The sequence below is a fragment of the Urocitellus parryii genome, chromosome 6, assembly GCF_045843805.1.
Source record: "Urocitellus parryii isolate mUroPar1 chromosome 6, mUroPar1.hap1, whole genome shotgun sequence".
Classification (NCBI taxonomy): Eukaryota; Metazoa; Chordata; class Mammalia; order Rodentia; family Sciuridae; genus Urocitellus; species Urocitellus parryii.
The window spans coordinates 102,011,782-102,029,745 of record NC_135536.1 but is presented as its reverse complement, the minus strand read 5'-3'; the positions used below and the strand labels follow the sequence as shown (position 1 = coordinate 102,029,745).

Below are 17,964 nucleotides of genomic sequence, written 5' to 3'. Positions count from 1 at the left end.
GGTAAATCCAACACCAAACCACTCTGATTTATGAGTTTGGGCATCTTTCTTTAACTTGAAATGTGACTGGGGTTGGAGGTATGAGAGATTATTTTCCCTAGATTCTCTCACAGTCATTAATAAATCAAATTTTTGGGAACTGGAAGATAGTTTTTTCTTTTCAAGGTGGATATAACACATTTGCTCCTCATATGAAGTTGCTAGTCAGTAGATAGGAGCTGTGCATGAAGATATGGTGGTTTCGTGGCCAGGAGTGGTGACATATTTTATGCCTGTAATCCCAGTGCCTGAGAAGGCTGAGACAGGAGTATCATGGCAACTTAGCAAGACCTTGGGGATGTGGCTCATGGTTAAGTGCCACTGGGTTCACTCTCTGATATAAAATAATAATAATAATAATAACAGTGGCTCCTGGCAGTTGGGACTAATGCCTTTGATATCTGATTAGCATGAAAGAATGGGAGAAACAGTGAGATGCAAAGATAAATGAAACTGTTGTGTACTTCATCATTTAGAATAAACCATACCAGCTTTGGCCAGTGATTCTGCAGTTACTGCCATTTAAAAAAATTTTTTTGGTCTCCTGGTCTTAAGGGTAGTTTATAGATTATAAATGAAATGTCTAGGATATGATTCAGTTTTGCCAACAAAACCACATAACACAATAGATTCCTACTCTTTCATTAATTCTGCCTACATCAGTGGTCTTTTTTTTTCCTTTACATTTTCACATGCAGATATTTTGTTTTCTTTGTTTGCTTGTCTGTCTTTATCTAGTTCTGTCTTCTGTCTAGAATGATTTTTCTGCTTTCTTCCCTAACTTTAGATGATAGCTCAAAACCAGGTGTTCAGAAATAGTTAGATCATTTCATACTAGAACAAATAAGGCTGATCCTAGACCAAAAATCAAAAGAAGTATCTAATATATTGTGTTTAAGAGTAGGGTGGAAGCTTGGCAGAAGAATCAAAACAGTGGAGATAATTTAGGGAGTAAAAGTGGCCTGTGTTGTGCACTCTCAAGCAAGTCTTGAGCAGGAAGATTGGAAATAACAATAGGTAACATTTATTGATCACATACAATGTGCCCTATAGTCTTCCAAGTATTTGATATTCGTTTACTCATTTAATTCACGCCGATTTCTGAGATAAATGCTATTATTGGCCTGAGTTTATGGATGAATGAATATTTCCCTCCTTACAGCTCTTCTCCCCATCCTGTGGTATGTTTATAGTGTGAATGAAGCCTCAAAAGAACATAACTACTGTCATTGAATCAGAATATTCTTTTTATATGTAGCCTTATGTTGGTCATGTGACCTGCAGAAAAATACAGGAAACCATTTATTTTATTTAAGACTTTACATAAAAGGGATTATCATTTAAAAACAAATATATTTAAACAGGTTTCTATATAGAAGAAAACTTACATACTTTCAATTTTATTTGCTAATGATGTTGAAATTGATCACCAGTCTTTCTGTTCTCTTTTCATTGAACTCAGATATCCTAAATACTACACTACATTTTTCTATTAAAAAACTACATTTACGGGTGAAAAGTGTAATTACTTAAAGGCAGGTCGTTAGCTCAGAACTTTGAGCTTAGCAAATTTGACTGTCTTCTCTAAAGCAGTTGAATATCTCAAATGATGATTATTTCAGCAAGTATCTTTAATGAATAAGAATTACAGGTATGAAAATTTTTTTCTTTCCTGAAATGTTAATAATATATCAGTAGTTATGTTAGAACTTATTAACCTTAGAGTATGTGTCTCTAGTTATAAAATTTTAGTTATAAATTTATGATGATGAAATTTATAATGTACATTTCGAATTGATATTAGAGTTACTTTTCTAAATACTTTTACTGGTTGTTATAAGCCTGTCCCTTAAGAAGAGAATTATTTTATAGTAAAAGGCACAAAAAAAGATTTGGGATCATAGACATCTTTAAAAAAATATATTTATTTATTTATTTATTTTTAGTTGTAGGTGGACACCTTTATTTTATTTTTATGTAGTGCTGAGGATCAAACCCAGTGCCTCACGCATGCTAGGCGAGCACTCTACCTCTGAGCCTCAACCCCAGCCCATCATAGACATCTTAATATTAATTATTCCAATAACTTAACATGATTTCATCTACCAGTTTCTTAGTAAAATGGAGAATTATAACAATTTACATCACTAACCTCCATTGCAGTGATACTCAGAGGACTCAGTTTCCCCAGTGGAAATGCCAGCAATACCAGTTAAACATGCTTAATGGCTTTTATTTTTAATTGCTGCATAAAACTAACTTATTATAATACCCATATTGAAAATGATTAGCATGGTAATTTTTTTAAGAGTATAAGATCTTTGGTAACATTTTAATAGTAAGCTGAAAAGAAAATAACTGTGTTTTGCTGGGGATCAAACTCAGGGCCTCAAACATGCTAGACAAGCACTCTACCCAGCCCCCAAAATATTTTATATTTTTAGGTGTTTTCTGGCTCATTTGTTTTAGTTTTTTCAAATTGAATTTAAAATGATCAAATGCAAATCAGTTGTAATACATAAATTTATTTCAATGCTTCATTAATATAATATCTAGGTTTAGACTAACAGTGCTTTTTCATTAAACATGTTATTCTTAAAACAATTATTTATCCGTATGCTCCATTAAAACAATGAAGTTATATATACTTTATACAGCTTCATATTTATATTGTTTAGATAATTGAGATAATCACACAATCTTTTGTTCAAGTTTTATTCAGTTCAACTTGTTTAACAAATTAATTTTAACTTATTGTAATGTACTACCAATTATAATAGTATGCAAAAAAAGGCCATAGCCACTTTATCATCATCACCATCATTGTTATTTTAGTGGTGCTGGATATTGAACCCAGTACTTCGTGCATAGTGAGCACATTCTCTACCACTCTTTCCTTTTATAGCCCTAACTTAAAAAAAAAAAAATTTAGTTGTAGATGGACACGATACCTTGATTTCATTTCTACTTTTATGTGGTGTTGACGATCGAACCCAGTGCCTCAGGCTTGCTAAGCAAGTGCTCTACAACTGAGCTACAACCCAGCCCCTATATTCCTAATTTTTAAAATGCATAGGCACTTCATAAAGAGGAAGAGTCTTTGCCATTGACTAGCCATGAGAGAACGTTTTAAGAGATGACATTTTTGTCCTATTAGATATCTTCATTTTTGTCCATGAAATTTAAAAGTCAGTGTAGTTATTGCTTGTATTAAATATACTATTTCTTATAGTTACTGAGCCTTCATCAGATTATGAGTCCATTAACTCTTGATTAATGGCATTTCAGGTCAGGTTGGCTGACCTCCTTATGTGCATTAAAATCGAATTTAGTATATAATATCAATATTTTTTGATGCTTAAATTCTCCAAATAATATTTTTAGTCATCAGTTTATGAAACAAAGGTCGTTTAGAAAAGCTAGCTGTTACATTGTTGATTATTTTACAAGATTTTTCTAGATGGCATATACCTTTGTTAATATTGTTTATAAGTTATAATAAGCATTGTTTAGTAGTCAGGAGGTTTATAAAGTATAGTTAATTGTTAAGCAGTGTTTATGGAGGTTTTTAAGAATATATTCTTCAAAATTCTATATTATTTCTGAGATTTTACTGCTTCTAGAGTAACTTAATTGTAATACATATTGAAGTGACATTATTATGGAATTTCATTATAGAAAAAGGTTCTTCTCACTTTTTAAGTCCTATTAAAATAAATATTAATGTATATTTTATATGTGTGTGTATATGTATACATATATGTATATATATCCTGCTTTTTCTTTTTAAGGAGTAATTCTTTGTCTTTTAAATTGTATTTAGCAAAGAGTACATTCCTTAAATGCTCTTGCTTTTTGATACAGAAATACATGTCTTTATTCATTTTTAACCATTTAATAAATCTTCTAATAGCCTGCATTTTACTTTTACCTTGATATGAGGTCCAATTTACTATTATGTCATAAAATGTACATTGGTTTAGATTTACATTTTAATTATTATAATCATGCAAAATCTTTCATATTTCATCATTGTAATTATAAAATAATGAGTATTTATTTTGTTTTCAAGATTAAAAAATGAAGTACCCATTAAGGAACAAGAATCTGTGTCTAAGGTAAAGTTTGTTTTGTTTTTTTTCTTAATGGTTTAGATTTTTGAAAATATTGTTGATGTGATTTTTTTCAAAAATTAAATTTCAAAATGCATGTCAGTAACAATTATTGGCATGTAATAGGAAAAAAATAGATTTAAAAATTTTCATCTTATAAAAATACCTAATTTTAAGTAAAATGTTAAGGATTTTTCATTTTGACAAACATGTATTTCACTTGCATAATGTTAATTTACTATTGTGTAATAGATATAAATTTATGAAGTAAAAATCCTGAAATAATTAAAACCTCAATCACTTGGCACACTGGAAAATTAGTAGTTTCAGATGATTTCATATTCTGGGACATTCCCAAATCTTTTCATTTCTTGATGTTGCTCTCCATTTCTGTCATATTCTCTTTACTTGCTATATCTTATGTTGCGGATCTACTGGCAGATAATTCTTCCAAGGCTTTTTGTTTAATAAAATCTTTTTCATTTGGAAAGATATTTTATGGTAGGTACAGAATTTCCAATTTTGTTTTTGTTTTTTCTTTCAAACAGTTGGTTTAAATAATGTTATTGTCTTCTAGCTTGCATATTTTCTGATGTGATGTCTTTCTATAATTATCTTTATGTAATATGTGATTTTTTCTTTGCATACTCTCAAGATTAAGTTATCAACCAGTATGAACATGACATGTCTTAAATCTGTTTTGTTTATTTGCTTTTTATATGTTTATCTATTTGTGTCTTTAACTGTTTTTGGCATTTATCCTAATTGGTATTTTCTTTTTTTTTTAAATATTTTTATTAGTTGTTGATGGACCTTTATTTTATTTTCTTTTTTTTATTGGTTGTTCAAAACATTACAAAGCTCTTGACATATCATATTTCATACATTAGATTCAACTGGGTTATGAACTCCCATTTTTACCCCAAATACAGACTGCAGAATCACATCTGTTACACATCCACATTTTTACATAATGCCATATTAGTAACTGTTGTATTCTGCTACCTTTCCTATCCTCTACTATCCTCCCTCCCCTCCCCTCCCATCTTCTCTCTCTACCCCATCTACTGTAATTCATTTCTCTCCTTGTTTATTTTCCCATTCCCCTCACAACCTCTTATATGTAATTTTGTATAACAATGAGGGTCTCCCTCCATTTCCATGCAATTTCCCTTTTCTCTCCCTTTCCCTCCCACCTCATGTCTCTGTTTAATGTTAATCTTTTCTTCCTGCTCTTCCTTCCTGCTCTGTTCTTAGTTGCTCTCATTATATCAAAGAAGACATTTGGTATTGGTTTTTTAGGGATTGACTAGCTTCACTAAGCATAATCTGCTCTAGTGCCATCCATTTCCCTGCAAATTCCATGATTTTGTCAGTTTTTAGTGCGGCGTAATACTCCATGGTGTATAAATGCCACATTTTTTTTATCCATTCATCTACTGAAGGGCATCTGGGTTGGTTCCACAGTCTAGCAATTGTGAACTGTCCTGCTATGAACATCGATGTGGCAGTATCCCTGTAGTACACTCTTTGAAGGTCTTCAGGGAATAGTCCAAGAAGGGCAATAGCTGGGTCAAATGGTGGTTCCATTCCCAGCTTTCCCAGGAATCTCCATACTGCTTTCCAAATTGGCCGCACCAGTTTGCAGTCCCACCAACAATGAACAAGTGTACCCTTTTCCCCGCATCCTCTCCAGCACTTGTTGTTGTTGGACTTCATGATGGCTGCCAATCTTACTGGAGTGAGATGGTATCTTAGGGTGGTTTTGATTTGCATTTCTCTGACTGCTAGAGATGGTGAGCATTTTTTCATGTACTTGTTGATTGATTGTATGTCCTCCTCTGAGAAGTGTCTGTTCAGGTCCTTGGCCCATTTGTTGATTGGGTTGTTTGTTGTCTTATTGTATAATTTTTTTAATTCTTTGTTTACTCTGGATATTAGGGCTCTATCTGAAGTATGAGGAGTAAAAATTTGTTCCCATGATGTAGGCTCCCTATTTACCTCTCTTATTGTTTCTCTTGCTGAGAAAAAACTTTTCAGTTTAAGTAAGTCCCATTTGTTGATTCTAGTTGTTAACTCTTGTGCTATGGGTGTCCTATTAAGGAATTTGGAGCCCGACCCCACAATATGTAGATCGGAGCCAACTTTTTCTTCTATCAGATGCAGAGTCTCTGATTTGATATCTAGCTCCTTGAGCCAGTTTGAGTTAACTTTTGTGCATGGCGAGAGGAGGGGATTCAGTTTCATTTTGTTGCATATGGATTTCCAGTTTTCCCAACACCATTTGTTGAAGATGCTATCCTTCCTCCATTGCATGCTTTTAGCTCCTTTATCAAATATAAGATAGTTGTAGCTTTGTGGATTAGTCTCTGTGTCCTCTATTCTGTACCATTGGTCCACCTGCCTGTTTTGGTACCAGTACCATGCTGTTTTTGTTACTATTGCTCTGTAATATAGTTTGAAATCTGGTATCGCTATACCGCCTGATTCACACTTCCTGCTTAGAATTGCTTTTGCTATTCTGGGTGTTTTATTTTTCCATATGAATTTCATGATTGCTTTATCTATTTCTACAAGAAATGCCGTTGGGGTTTTGATTGGCATTGCATTAAACCTATAGAGAGCTTTTGGTAATATTGCCATTTTGATGATGTTAGTTCTGCCTATCCATGAACAGGGTATATTTTTCCATCTTCTAAGATCTTCTTCTACTTCTCTTTTTAGGGTTCTGTAGTTTTCATTTTATAAATCTTTCACCTCTTTTGTTAGGTTGATTCCCAAGTATTTTTTTTTTTGAGGATATTGTGAATGGAGTGTTTTTCCTCATTTCCATTTCAGAAGTTTTGTCGCTGATATACAGAAATGCCTTTGATTTATGCGTGTTGATTTTATATCCTGCCACTTTGCTGAATTCATTTATTCTAGTAGTTTCTTTGTAGACCCTTTTGAGTCTTCTAGGTATAGAATCATGTCATCCGCAAATAGTGATAATTTAATTTTTATGCCTTTAATTTCTTTTGTCTGTCTAATTGCTCTGGCCAGTGTTTCGAGAAATATATTGAATAGAAGTAGTGATAGAGCGCATCCCTGTCTTGTTCCAGATTTTAGAGGGAATGCCTTCAATTTTTCTCCATTGAGAATGATGCTAGCCTGAGGATTAGCATAGATAGCTTTTACAATGTTGAGGAAAGTTCCTGTTATCCCTAGTTTTTCTAATGTTTTGAACATAAAGAGATGCTGTACTTTGTCGAATGCTTTTTCTGCGTCTATCGAGATGATCATATGGTTCTTATCTTTAAGTCTATTGATGTGGTGAATAACCTTTATTGATTTCCGTATATTGAACCATCCTTGCATCCCAGGGATGAATCCTACTTGATCATGGTGCACAATTTTTTTGATGTGCCTTTGTATCCGATTTCGCCAGAATTTTATTGAGGAGTTTTGCATCTAGGTTCATCAGAGATATTGGTCTGTAGTTTTCTTTCTTTGAGGTGTCTTTGTCTGGTTTCGGAATCAGGGTGTTGTTGGCCTCATAGAATGAATTTGGCAGAGCTCCCTCTTTTTCTGTTTCCTGAAATAACTTGAAAAGTATTGGTATTAATTCTTGTTTAAAGGTTTTGTAAAACTCCGCTGTATACCCATCCGGTCCTGGGCTTTTCTTGGTTGGTAGTCTTTTGATTGCTTCTTCTATTTCATCCATTGATATTGGTCTGTTTAAATTGTGAGTATCCTCCTGACTCAGTCTGGGCAAATCATATGACTTAAGAAATTTATTGATGTCTTCACTATCTTCTATTTTATTGGAATATAGGGTTTCAAAATAAATTCTAATTGTCTTCTGTATTTCTGTAGCATCTGTTGTGATATTGCCTTTTTCATTCCGTATGTTAGTAGTAATTTGAGTTCTCTCTCTTCTTCTCTTCGTTAGCATGGCTAAGGGTCTGTCGATCTTATTTATTTTTTCGAAGAACCAACTTTTAGTTTTGTTAATTTTTTCAATAGTTTCTTTTGTTTCAATTTCATTGATTTCCGCTCTGATTTTAATTATTTCTTGCCTTCTGCTACATTTGCTGTTGTTTTGCTCTTCCTTTTCTAGGGCTTTGAGATGAAGTGTGAGCTCATTTATTTGTTGTTGTTTTTTGGAGGAATGACCTCCAGGTGATGAATTTCCTTCTTAAAACTGCTTTCATCGTGTCCCATAGATTCCGATATGTTGTGTCTGTATTTTCATTTATCTCTAAGAATTTTTTGATTTCCTCCTTTATGTCTTCTGTAACCCATTGATCATTCAGTAACATATTGTTCATTTTCCATGTGATGTAGGATTTTTCCTTCCTTCTTTTATCATTGATTTCCAGTTTCATTCCATTATGATCAGATAAAATGCATGGTATGGTATTATCTCCACCCCTTTATATTTACTGAGGGTTGCCCTATGGCATAATATATGGTCTATTTTTGAGAAGGATCCATGTGCTACTGAGAAAAAAGTATATCCACTTGATGATGGTTGATATATTCTATATATGTCAGCTAAGTCTAGGTTATTGATTGTGATATTGAATTCTATAGTTTCTTTATTCAACTTTTGTTTGGAGGATCTGTCCAATGGTGAGAGAGGTGTGTTGAAGTCACCCATAATTATTGTGTTGTGGCCTATTTGATTCTTGAACTTGAGGATAATTTGTTTTATGAACGTCGCAGCGCCATTATTTGGTGCATAAATATTGATAATTGTTATGTCTTGTTGGTGAATGGTTCCTTTTAACAGTATATAATGTCCTTCCTTATCCCTTTTGATTAACTTAGTCTTGAAGTCGATTTTATTCGATATGAGGATGCTTAAGAGGACTGTGTGCATGGTATATTTTTTCCCAACTTTTCACCTTCAGCCTGTGTATGTCTTTTCCGATCAGATTTGTCTCCTGGAGGCAACATATTGTTGGATTTGTTTTTTTAATCCATGTTACCAGCCTATGTCGCTTTATTGGAGAGTTTAAGCCATTAACGTTTAGAGTTACTATTAATATATGGTTTGTACTGCCCGCCATGTTTGATTATTTATCTTTTTTTTTTTTAATTTAGTTTGTTTCTCCATGATTAGCTTCCCCCCCCCCACCCTCTGTCATTACCGAGGCACTTCCCACTGATGGTTTTGGTTGTTGTTTTTTATTTCTTCCTCTTGTAGTGTTTTGCTCAAGACGCTTTGCAATGCTGGTTTTTTGGCTGCAAATTCTTTTAGCTTTTGTTTATCATGAAAGATTTTTATTTCGTTGTCATACCTGAAGCTTAATTTTGCTGGATATAGAATCATTGGTTGGCAGCCATTGTCTTTCAGTGTTTGAAATACTTTGTTCCAGGATCTTCTCGCTTTCAGCGTCTGTGATGAAAAATCCGTTGTTAACCTTATTGGTTTACCCCTAAATGTAATCTGCCTCCTTTCTCTTGTAGCTTTTAATATTTTCTCTTTGTTCTGTATAATTGGCTATCTTCCTAACAATGTGTCTTGGCGTTGGTCTACTGTGATTTTGTGTGCTCGGTGTCCTGTATGCATCTACAATTTGTATATCCGTTTCCTTTTTTATTTCTAGAAAGTTTTCTGTAATTATTTCATTCAGCAGGTTACTCATTCCCTTGGTTTGAATCTCTGTACCTTCCTCTATCCTGATGACTCGTAAGTTTGGTTTTTTAATGTTATCCCATATCTCTTGGATGTTTTTCTCGTGATTTTTTACCAGCCTTTCTGAGTTGGCTAGACTCTTTTCAAGATGATATATTTTGTCTTCATTATCTGACGTTCTGGCTTCTACTTGCTCCACTCTGTTAGTGATACTCTCAGTTGAGTTTTTAATTTGGTTTATCGTTTCCTTCATTTCTAGAATTATTGTTTGATTTTTTTTATAATCTCTATCTCCTGATAACAATGCTTAACTTCTTCTTTTATCTGTTTATGTAATTCATTTTCAATGTGTTCTTTCACTGTTTGGATTTGCTGTCTCGTATCCTCTTTAAGGTTCCATTCCATCTGTCTAAGGTATTCCTTGAGTTCTTTATATGACCATTTTTCTGATGACTCTAGGTCCTCCTGAATGTTTAGGCTGTCCTTCATTGTTTGTACTCCTTTTCTTCCTTGCTTTTTTATGCTGCTCATGTTACTTCTTGTTCTGTTTGACTGCTGAGTTACTGTTTACTCTTATACATTTATTTGATGCTTGGGAGGAAAGTATTAGAGGGGAAGGGAAGAAGTCATTGTCGCCACTTGTTTCAATGAAGTTATCTCCTATGCCCGTGACTTCATTTCTCTGCCATGGTGGTATCCCATGCAAATGGTGACGGTTCATTCCCAGTGCAACGGGGGTGGGTCCTGACTGTCTCTCCCAAGCCCCGTTTCAATCCTGTGGCCACTGCCTATGATGGTTCAGTTGGCTTTTACCTCTGGGGTTTGACCATTTCCTGCTGTTCTTGGGAAAAGGCAGAGATGTGTGAAAATTGAGCTCACTGTCTTTCTCGTCAACTTATTTTCTGCTTGCTGTTGAAGAGACCATTACAAGAACTGGCCCCGACAAGCACTTCTGCTTCTCCTAATTGATATTTTCTGAACCAACTCTTATCTACTACTTCTGGAGTTCCAGTTTCACATATGTTAAACCATTTGATGTTAGCCCTGTTCTTAAATGCCTGGTTTTGATTTCCACTCTCCAACTGACTCTTTTTTTTTTTTATCTTCAGTTTTACTGATTCATTTTTTATTTGTGCCAGGTATACAGATGAGTCCATCAAAGGCATTTTTAACCTCTATAATGATAAATTTGTTTGTTATTATTTCTAGGACTTGATTTGATTCTTCTTAGAATTTCTGACCCTTTATTGAAAATCCTATCCTGATTATGCATATTGACCCTTCTTCTATTAAAGCATTTAACATATTAACTGTAGTAATTTAAAATTTTATGTCTGATAATTCTAGAATCTGGATCATGTCTACCTTTGTGTTCTTAGAGGTATTTTTCACCTTGCTTTTCTGTGTGTTGTATCATGTTTGGTGGAAAGCCAGACACTATGTGTGAGACCTGGGTAGAGTATGTGTATGTAGAAGTGTGCATACCTTTTCTTATGATAGGCTTTTAGTGTGGAGTTTGCGGCTGTTAGGAAGGTGTTCACCTGAATTTTGGTTTTCTCATTGCTATGATTACCTAAAGACAACTCCGGGTTTAATTCCTGTAGTAATTCCTTATGTTGAGGATAGGGATTTTTTTCTCCGTGTTCTTGCTCCATACTCAGCTTTTGATTTTCGCTTGAGACTGAGCCTCCAGGAATGTCGTTATCTACACTCTTACATATCTTCCAACAGTATTGCTGGTGCTTGTTACTTAGTGTTTGCTAGCCAATATAAGGTGGTAGGGAGTAGGGTAATGTTCTCTTTTATGATTTGTCTCACTCATAAACTGAATCTCATTATATAAATTAAATATATTTAGCTAAATGTGTTAGTTAAAAATAAACATTTTCAATGTATATTAATTTTTTCTCAAACAAATATAGTATCTAAAAAGCCAAGTGGTACAATGTTCAGAAGAAAATGTGTAAAGAAATTGATCAAAACTACAGGGGCAGTAACAGGTCTGTCTAGAAAAACAGTGTTTATCTACTAAAAATGATGAAGTTCTTAACATTAAAACCCTTAGACAAAATTACCATGAAATTCAGAGTTACAATTAAGAATTTTCTTTGAATTTTAAAAAAGAAACAAAATGATATGTTAGAAATTTCAAAAGCTTGAGAACATACTAGTTGCACAAGGAAAAGGAAACCCTGACTGAATGTTGTGGTACACACCTGTAATCCCAGCAACTCAGGAGGCTGAAGCAGGAGGATTACAAATTTGAGGCCAGTCTCAACAACTTAGCAAGACTCTCAAGCAAATTAGTCAGACTCTTTCTCAAACTAAAAAATAAAAAGGGATGGGGATGTAGCTCAGTGGGAAAACACCTGAGGGTTCAATTCCCAGTAGCAAAAAAAAAAGAAAAAAAAGATAATTTTGAAGTAAATTTTAATCCTTCATTGTGACCAAAATAAAAGTGATTTTAATAGAGTGTGGATCTAGCTAAGCTCATGATTTAGATTTTGAAAATCTGTTTAAGATGGGCAAATATTTACAGAAGATTAATCTTTTTAAAGTATTCCATTAGTGAACTCATTATCATGATCTCCTCATGTATACTTAAAACTTCTTGCTTTATTGTGTTTTCATTCATACTTTTTTCCCCCTCCATTGGTCCCAGGAATTCAACCCAGGAGCACTTAACACTGAGCCACATGCCTAGCCCCTTTTTGTATTTTATTGGAGATAGGGTCTCCTTGAGTTGCATAGAGCCTTGCTAAGTTGATGAGGCTGGCTTTGAACTCACAATCCTCTTGCCTCAGCCTCCCAAGTCACTAAATTGAAGATTTTTTAAAAATATATTTAAACTGATAATAGATGATGCCTTATAGAATATGATAAAATGTGTGTGAGTGGTTCTAGATATATATTTTATGCAAAAATAGTTTACCTCTTAGAGTACATAAGAAATTATTGAAAGTCTGATGTAGGACTATTTCTAATTTATTTGAACTTTTATAAGATATATTGCAGTGATAGGCATAATCATAAAAAGGAATCTGTCTTATTTGTCTAATAAAATTCAAAACATTTATAATGCTATTAGAAAATTATATTAAATCTGAAATACTATTGAGAATAAAAGGAAAATACTTTATTCATGTAATCAATCATAAATAAATGTATCTGATTATTAGCTATGTTTACATTAATGTTGATTTGATTGACACAAAAGAAATAAGTAGAAAATTGTATCCCAATAAAACTTAAAAAAATCTAGATATTATCTGGTTTATGAAATTATTAATTAATTAGAAAGAGATGATGTTTGCCAGGCACAGTGGCCCACACCTATAATCCCAGTGGCTTGGGAGGCTGAGGCAGGAGGATCCCAAGTTCAAAGCCAGCCTCAGCAACTTAACAAGGCTAGGGCAATTCAGAGATTCCCTATCTCTAAATAAAATATAAAATAGGGCTGGGGTGTGGCTCAGTGGTTTAGTGCTCCTGAGTTCAACTACTGAGCCCAAGCCCCAGCCCAAAAGCATCTTGATTATAAAATACCATGCAAACTTTCAGTACAGTATGAAATTTGAATCAAATGGAAAAATTTGGAGCTCTATAGTGAAAATACAATAAGTGTACATAAAACTGCACATTTCATGAAAGGCTGTCTCTCTCTGCTTACAACAAATGACAGAAAGCAATTTTGAAAATATATTCAATAAATGCAAAACATTAGCCACAGATGAACATTCTTTCCAACTTTGAAAATAAATGAAAAAGTTAAGAAGTTAAAATACATTAATCACTGCATGAGAATATCGGTAGTTATGAGGAAAGTATTAAATAGAAATTAAGATTACCAACATTTTGAGAACTTGTTTGAAAGATTTTAGCACAGCTGTGTGTATACCCTTGGCCAAACCCGCAGCTTCTGGTAGGACACACGTGGAATGGTAAGGGAGGAAGAGGACAACCATATAGTCACATGCCTGATTTTATATTTGAAATAGACATGAAAAATGAAGTGTTCTTTAGATTTCAGATTTTAATTTTTTTAATATTTGTTTTTTAGCTTTAGGTGGACACAATGTCTTTATTTTATTTTTATGTGATGCTGAGGATCAAACCTAGTGCCTCACACATGCCAGATGAGCACACTACTACTTGAGCCACATCCCCAGCCCCGCCTTCAAATTTTTAAATTAGAGAATAGTTGTTTGCTGTAAATACATACAATTTACATAAAACAACCACTGATTTGTCACTTAAATTTTTTGATAATTTAATCTCTATTGAGGTTTGATCTGAAATAGTTTAAAGCAATATATAATATCAATGATTTGTAATATACAACTGACATTATGTTTTAAAACAACATTGGGCTTAGTGCAGTCTAATACAGATTTTGAAATGGTATTCTGAGATTTTAACAGTTGTATCCATAGTTACATCTTGCAAAAGAAATGTCAGTAAATTAACAATGTTAAAAATTTTCAAAATTGTCCATTGGTCAAGAGAAATTGTCAAACATGGAAGTTTGCTCATTTGCAACAAGAGAAAACTTAGATTTTGAAAATATTTATTGATGTGTTTACTTTCAATAAGGCCAAGAAAGTTAAATGATAATAAATCCTGATTTGGTTAGAATATTTAAACTTAAGCTAATGTTTTGGGTTTCAATTCAGGAACTTTTCAGTTTTTCAGTATTAGTTGACTAATGTTCTGAGAAACAATATTAAATACACAAAAACTTGTATATAGGGATATGCATTTTTTTCTTCCTCTCAGACCAATGTGTGACTTGACACAGCACTGATCCCAGCGCAGTTACATCACAGTTTTTGATACTGTTACATATGCTGGATCAGTAAGTGTACTATGATCCTTTCCTTCCCTATATTTATTATTTTTCTGGTGTTAAAAATATGTATCCTGGCCCCCATCAGTCCAGGCTGGCCCCCAGTGACGTGTGGAAGAGTCCAGGCACAGGCCTAGGACTGCCCCTCAGACCCATGCAAGAGTCCAGGCCCAGGACTTTCCCCGTTGAACCACGCAGGGACCCAGGCCCAGGACCACACTCCCTGACCCAATGACCTGCACAGGAGCCCAGGCCCAGGACCACCCTTGCATGGAGCAGACAACCATCCTGTTGCGCCCCATTTACCAATGCATGGCTCCCTAGGCCCAACTCCATCTTGGGACACTGCAGCCATCACCAAAGCTCTCCCCACATACTAGCCTCCACTTTGGGACAACAGAAAGGGCCCGGCAGCAGCTTCCCACCACAGCACTGCATGCCACAACACTGTATCTCTTACCAGGCAGCCCAAAGTCATTGTAAGTCCCACCCATTCAGCCCACCTCTGAAAGTGGTTGCCTCCATCTTGGGACACCCCCACTGCCATTCTGAGTTACTTCTGTTACTACTGCCACCATCTTTAGTTGTAGTAGCGTCTGTCTTTGGACACCAGCCATTGACTGAAAGCCCAACACCAAGGTACTTACAGGTTTGATGCTACCACGGCCGCCAACTACAGTGTGGTGACTGCCATCTAGGGACAACAGTCAGGACCTGGAAGGCTTATCATCAAGGTCATCAAGCTTGGTTATGCCAGAGGTATCCCTGTTAGGTGTGCTAATAGCCACCATCTTGTTGCAGAGACAGGAGAGAGCCTTGAGCAGGGTTGCCTCTTTCTTTTCTCCTGTTAAAAGCCAACTTCTTTTGATTCATGTTCACTCCTCCTATGATCTAATACTTTTATATTCTCACCTCTTACCTTACACACCCTACACCCCTCCACCCCATTTCTGTCTTTGTCCACCAATAGAAACTGTAGACCCTTTTGCAAACCTGTCTATATTGTAGATATTAATTGAACACATCATTTCTTTTATTGTGATAAAACTATAATCATCTAAACAGAAACTATTTGGTTTAAAGCTATATATCATTTGCATTGGGTGCTGTTAATATCCATCTCCCCATTATAGGCAAGACACCAGAAACTTGCAGGGACACTATAAGATTATAGGATAGAAACTATAACACCTCGGATTTGCACTACTAGAGGAGAAGACACACGGAAAACATGAAAAGACAGGGGAAAAGGGTGCCCCAAACAAACCAAGATGATACAATAATAGAATCCATTTTCAGTAGAGTAGATGAAATGTTAGAATTACGTCAGAATGTGCATAATTAAAATGACCTACATATCAAACAATGAAATAAGAGAGCAAATACAGGTGACAATCTGTCACTCCAACAAAGAGCAAATACAAGTAGCAAAAGATTACTTCAAGAAAGATTTGGGGCAGGGGGAACCTTGAAATGAAGGAAAAAATAAACCAAATAAAATTCAATAGAAAACATCACCAGTAGATTAGATCACTTGGAAGATAGAACCTCAGACAATGAAGAAAAAATATATAATCTTGAAAATAAAGTTGACCGCACAGTGAAGATGGTAAGAAACCATGAATAGAACCTCCAGGAATTAAGAGATAGCATCAAAAGACCAAATCTAAGATTTATTGGGATAGAGGAAGGCGCAGAGATACAAACCAAAGGAATGTACGCTATCAATGAAATAATATCAGAAAATTTTCCAAACATGAAGAATGAATTGAGAAATCAAATACAAAAGGCTTACAGGATACCAAATGTACAGCATTGCAACAGATCCACACCAAGACATATTATAATGAAAATGCCTAGCATACAGAATAAAGATAGAATTTTGAAAGCCACAAGAGTAAAGTTCTAGATTATGTAAAGGGGAAAATCAATTCGTATCTTAGCAGGTTTCTCAACCTAGACCCGCAAAGCTAGGAGATCCTGGAACAACATATACCAAGCTCTGAAAGAAAATGGGTGCCAATCAAGAATATTATATCCAGCAAAATTAATCTCCAGATTTGATGATGAAATAAAACCTTCTGTGATAAACAAAAGTTAAAAGAATTTACAATGAGAAAACCTGCACTACAGGATATTCTCAGCAAAATATTCCATGAGAAGGAAATGAAAATCAGCAAAGGAAGTAACTACACTGAAGGAAAAACCAATCAAAGGAGAAACCAAGTCAAATACAAACCCAAAAACAAACCATAATGACTGGGAATACAAACCATATTTCAATAATAACTCTGAATGTTAGTAGCAAAAACTCATCAACTAAAATACGTGGACTAGTAGATTGGAAAAAAAAAAGACCCAACATACGCTGCCTTCAATAGATTCATTTTATTGAAAAAGACATCCACAGATCAAACGTGAAAGGATGGAAAAAAACATACTACTCTCATGAACTGTGGAAACAGGCAGGGGTAAATATATCCTCATATCAGATAAAGTGGCCTTCAAACCAAAGTTAGTCAGAAGGGATAAAGAAGGAAATTTCATACTGCTTAAAAGAATCATATATCAACAAGACATAACAATCATATTTATGCCCCAAACAATGGAGCATCTACATATATCAAACAAACCCTTCTAAATTTCAAGAATCAAATAGAACCCAGCACAATATTACTGGGTGACTTTTAACACACCTTTCTCATCACTGGATAGATCTTCCAAACAAAAACAAAGAAGCTATAGAACTAAATGAAACTATAGAACTCAATAATACAGTCAATAATTTAGATTTAACAGACATATGTAGAGTATTTCATCAATCAATGAGTGAACATATTTTTTTCTTAGCAGCACATGAATCCTTCTCTAAAATAGACCATATGGTGTGCTACAAAGCAACTCTTAGCAAATACAAAAAAAAAAAAGAAAAGAAAAGAAAAAGAAATACTACCCTGCATTCTACCAGACCATAATGGAATGAAATTAGAAATCAATGATAAAGTGAAATATAGAAACTATTTCAATACCTGGAGACTAAACAATACACTATTGAATGATGCATGGATAGCAGAAGACATCATAAAAAAATTTTAGAGGTAAATGAGAACTCTGATACAATATGCCAAAATCTCTGGGACACTACAAAGAGGAAAGTTCATTGCATTGAGCTCATTCAAAAAACAATTAAAAAATTAACATGCAAAGCTCTAGAAAAAGAAGAACAAATCAACAGCAGAAGTAGAAGATAGGAAATAATTAAAGTCAGAGCTGAAATCAATGAAATTGTCAAAAATGACAACAAAAAGCTGGTTCTTTGAAAAATAATGATAAACCTTAGCCACCCT

The 17,964-nt window shown here is 34.3% G+C and overlaps 1 protein-coding gene across 2 annotated transcripts in view; it reads left to right on the top strand.

The window, feature by feature from the left end:
* The window catches only part of Znf280d (zinc finger protein 280D), a 122,265-nt gene that overhangs the window by 94,829 nt on the left and 9,472 nt on the right, over positions 1–17,964 (top strand). For both annotated transcript variants that reach the window (XM_026384801.2, XM_026384800.2), the window contains one exon: positions 4,112–4,157. In XM_026384801.2, coding sequence (XP_026240586.2) covers positions 4,112–4,157 — 46 coding nt within the window. The remainder of the gene's footprint in view (positions 1–4,111; positions 4,158–17,964) is intronic.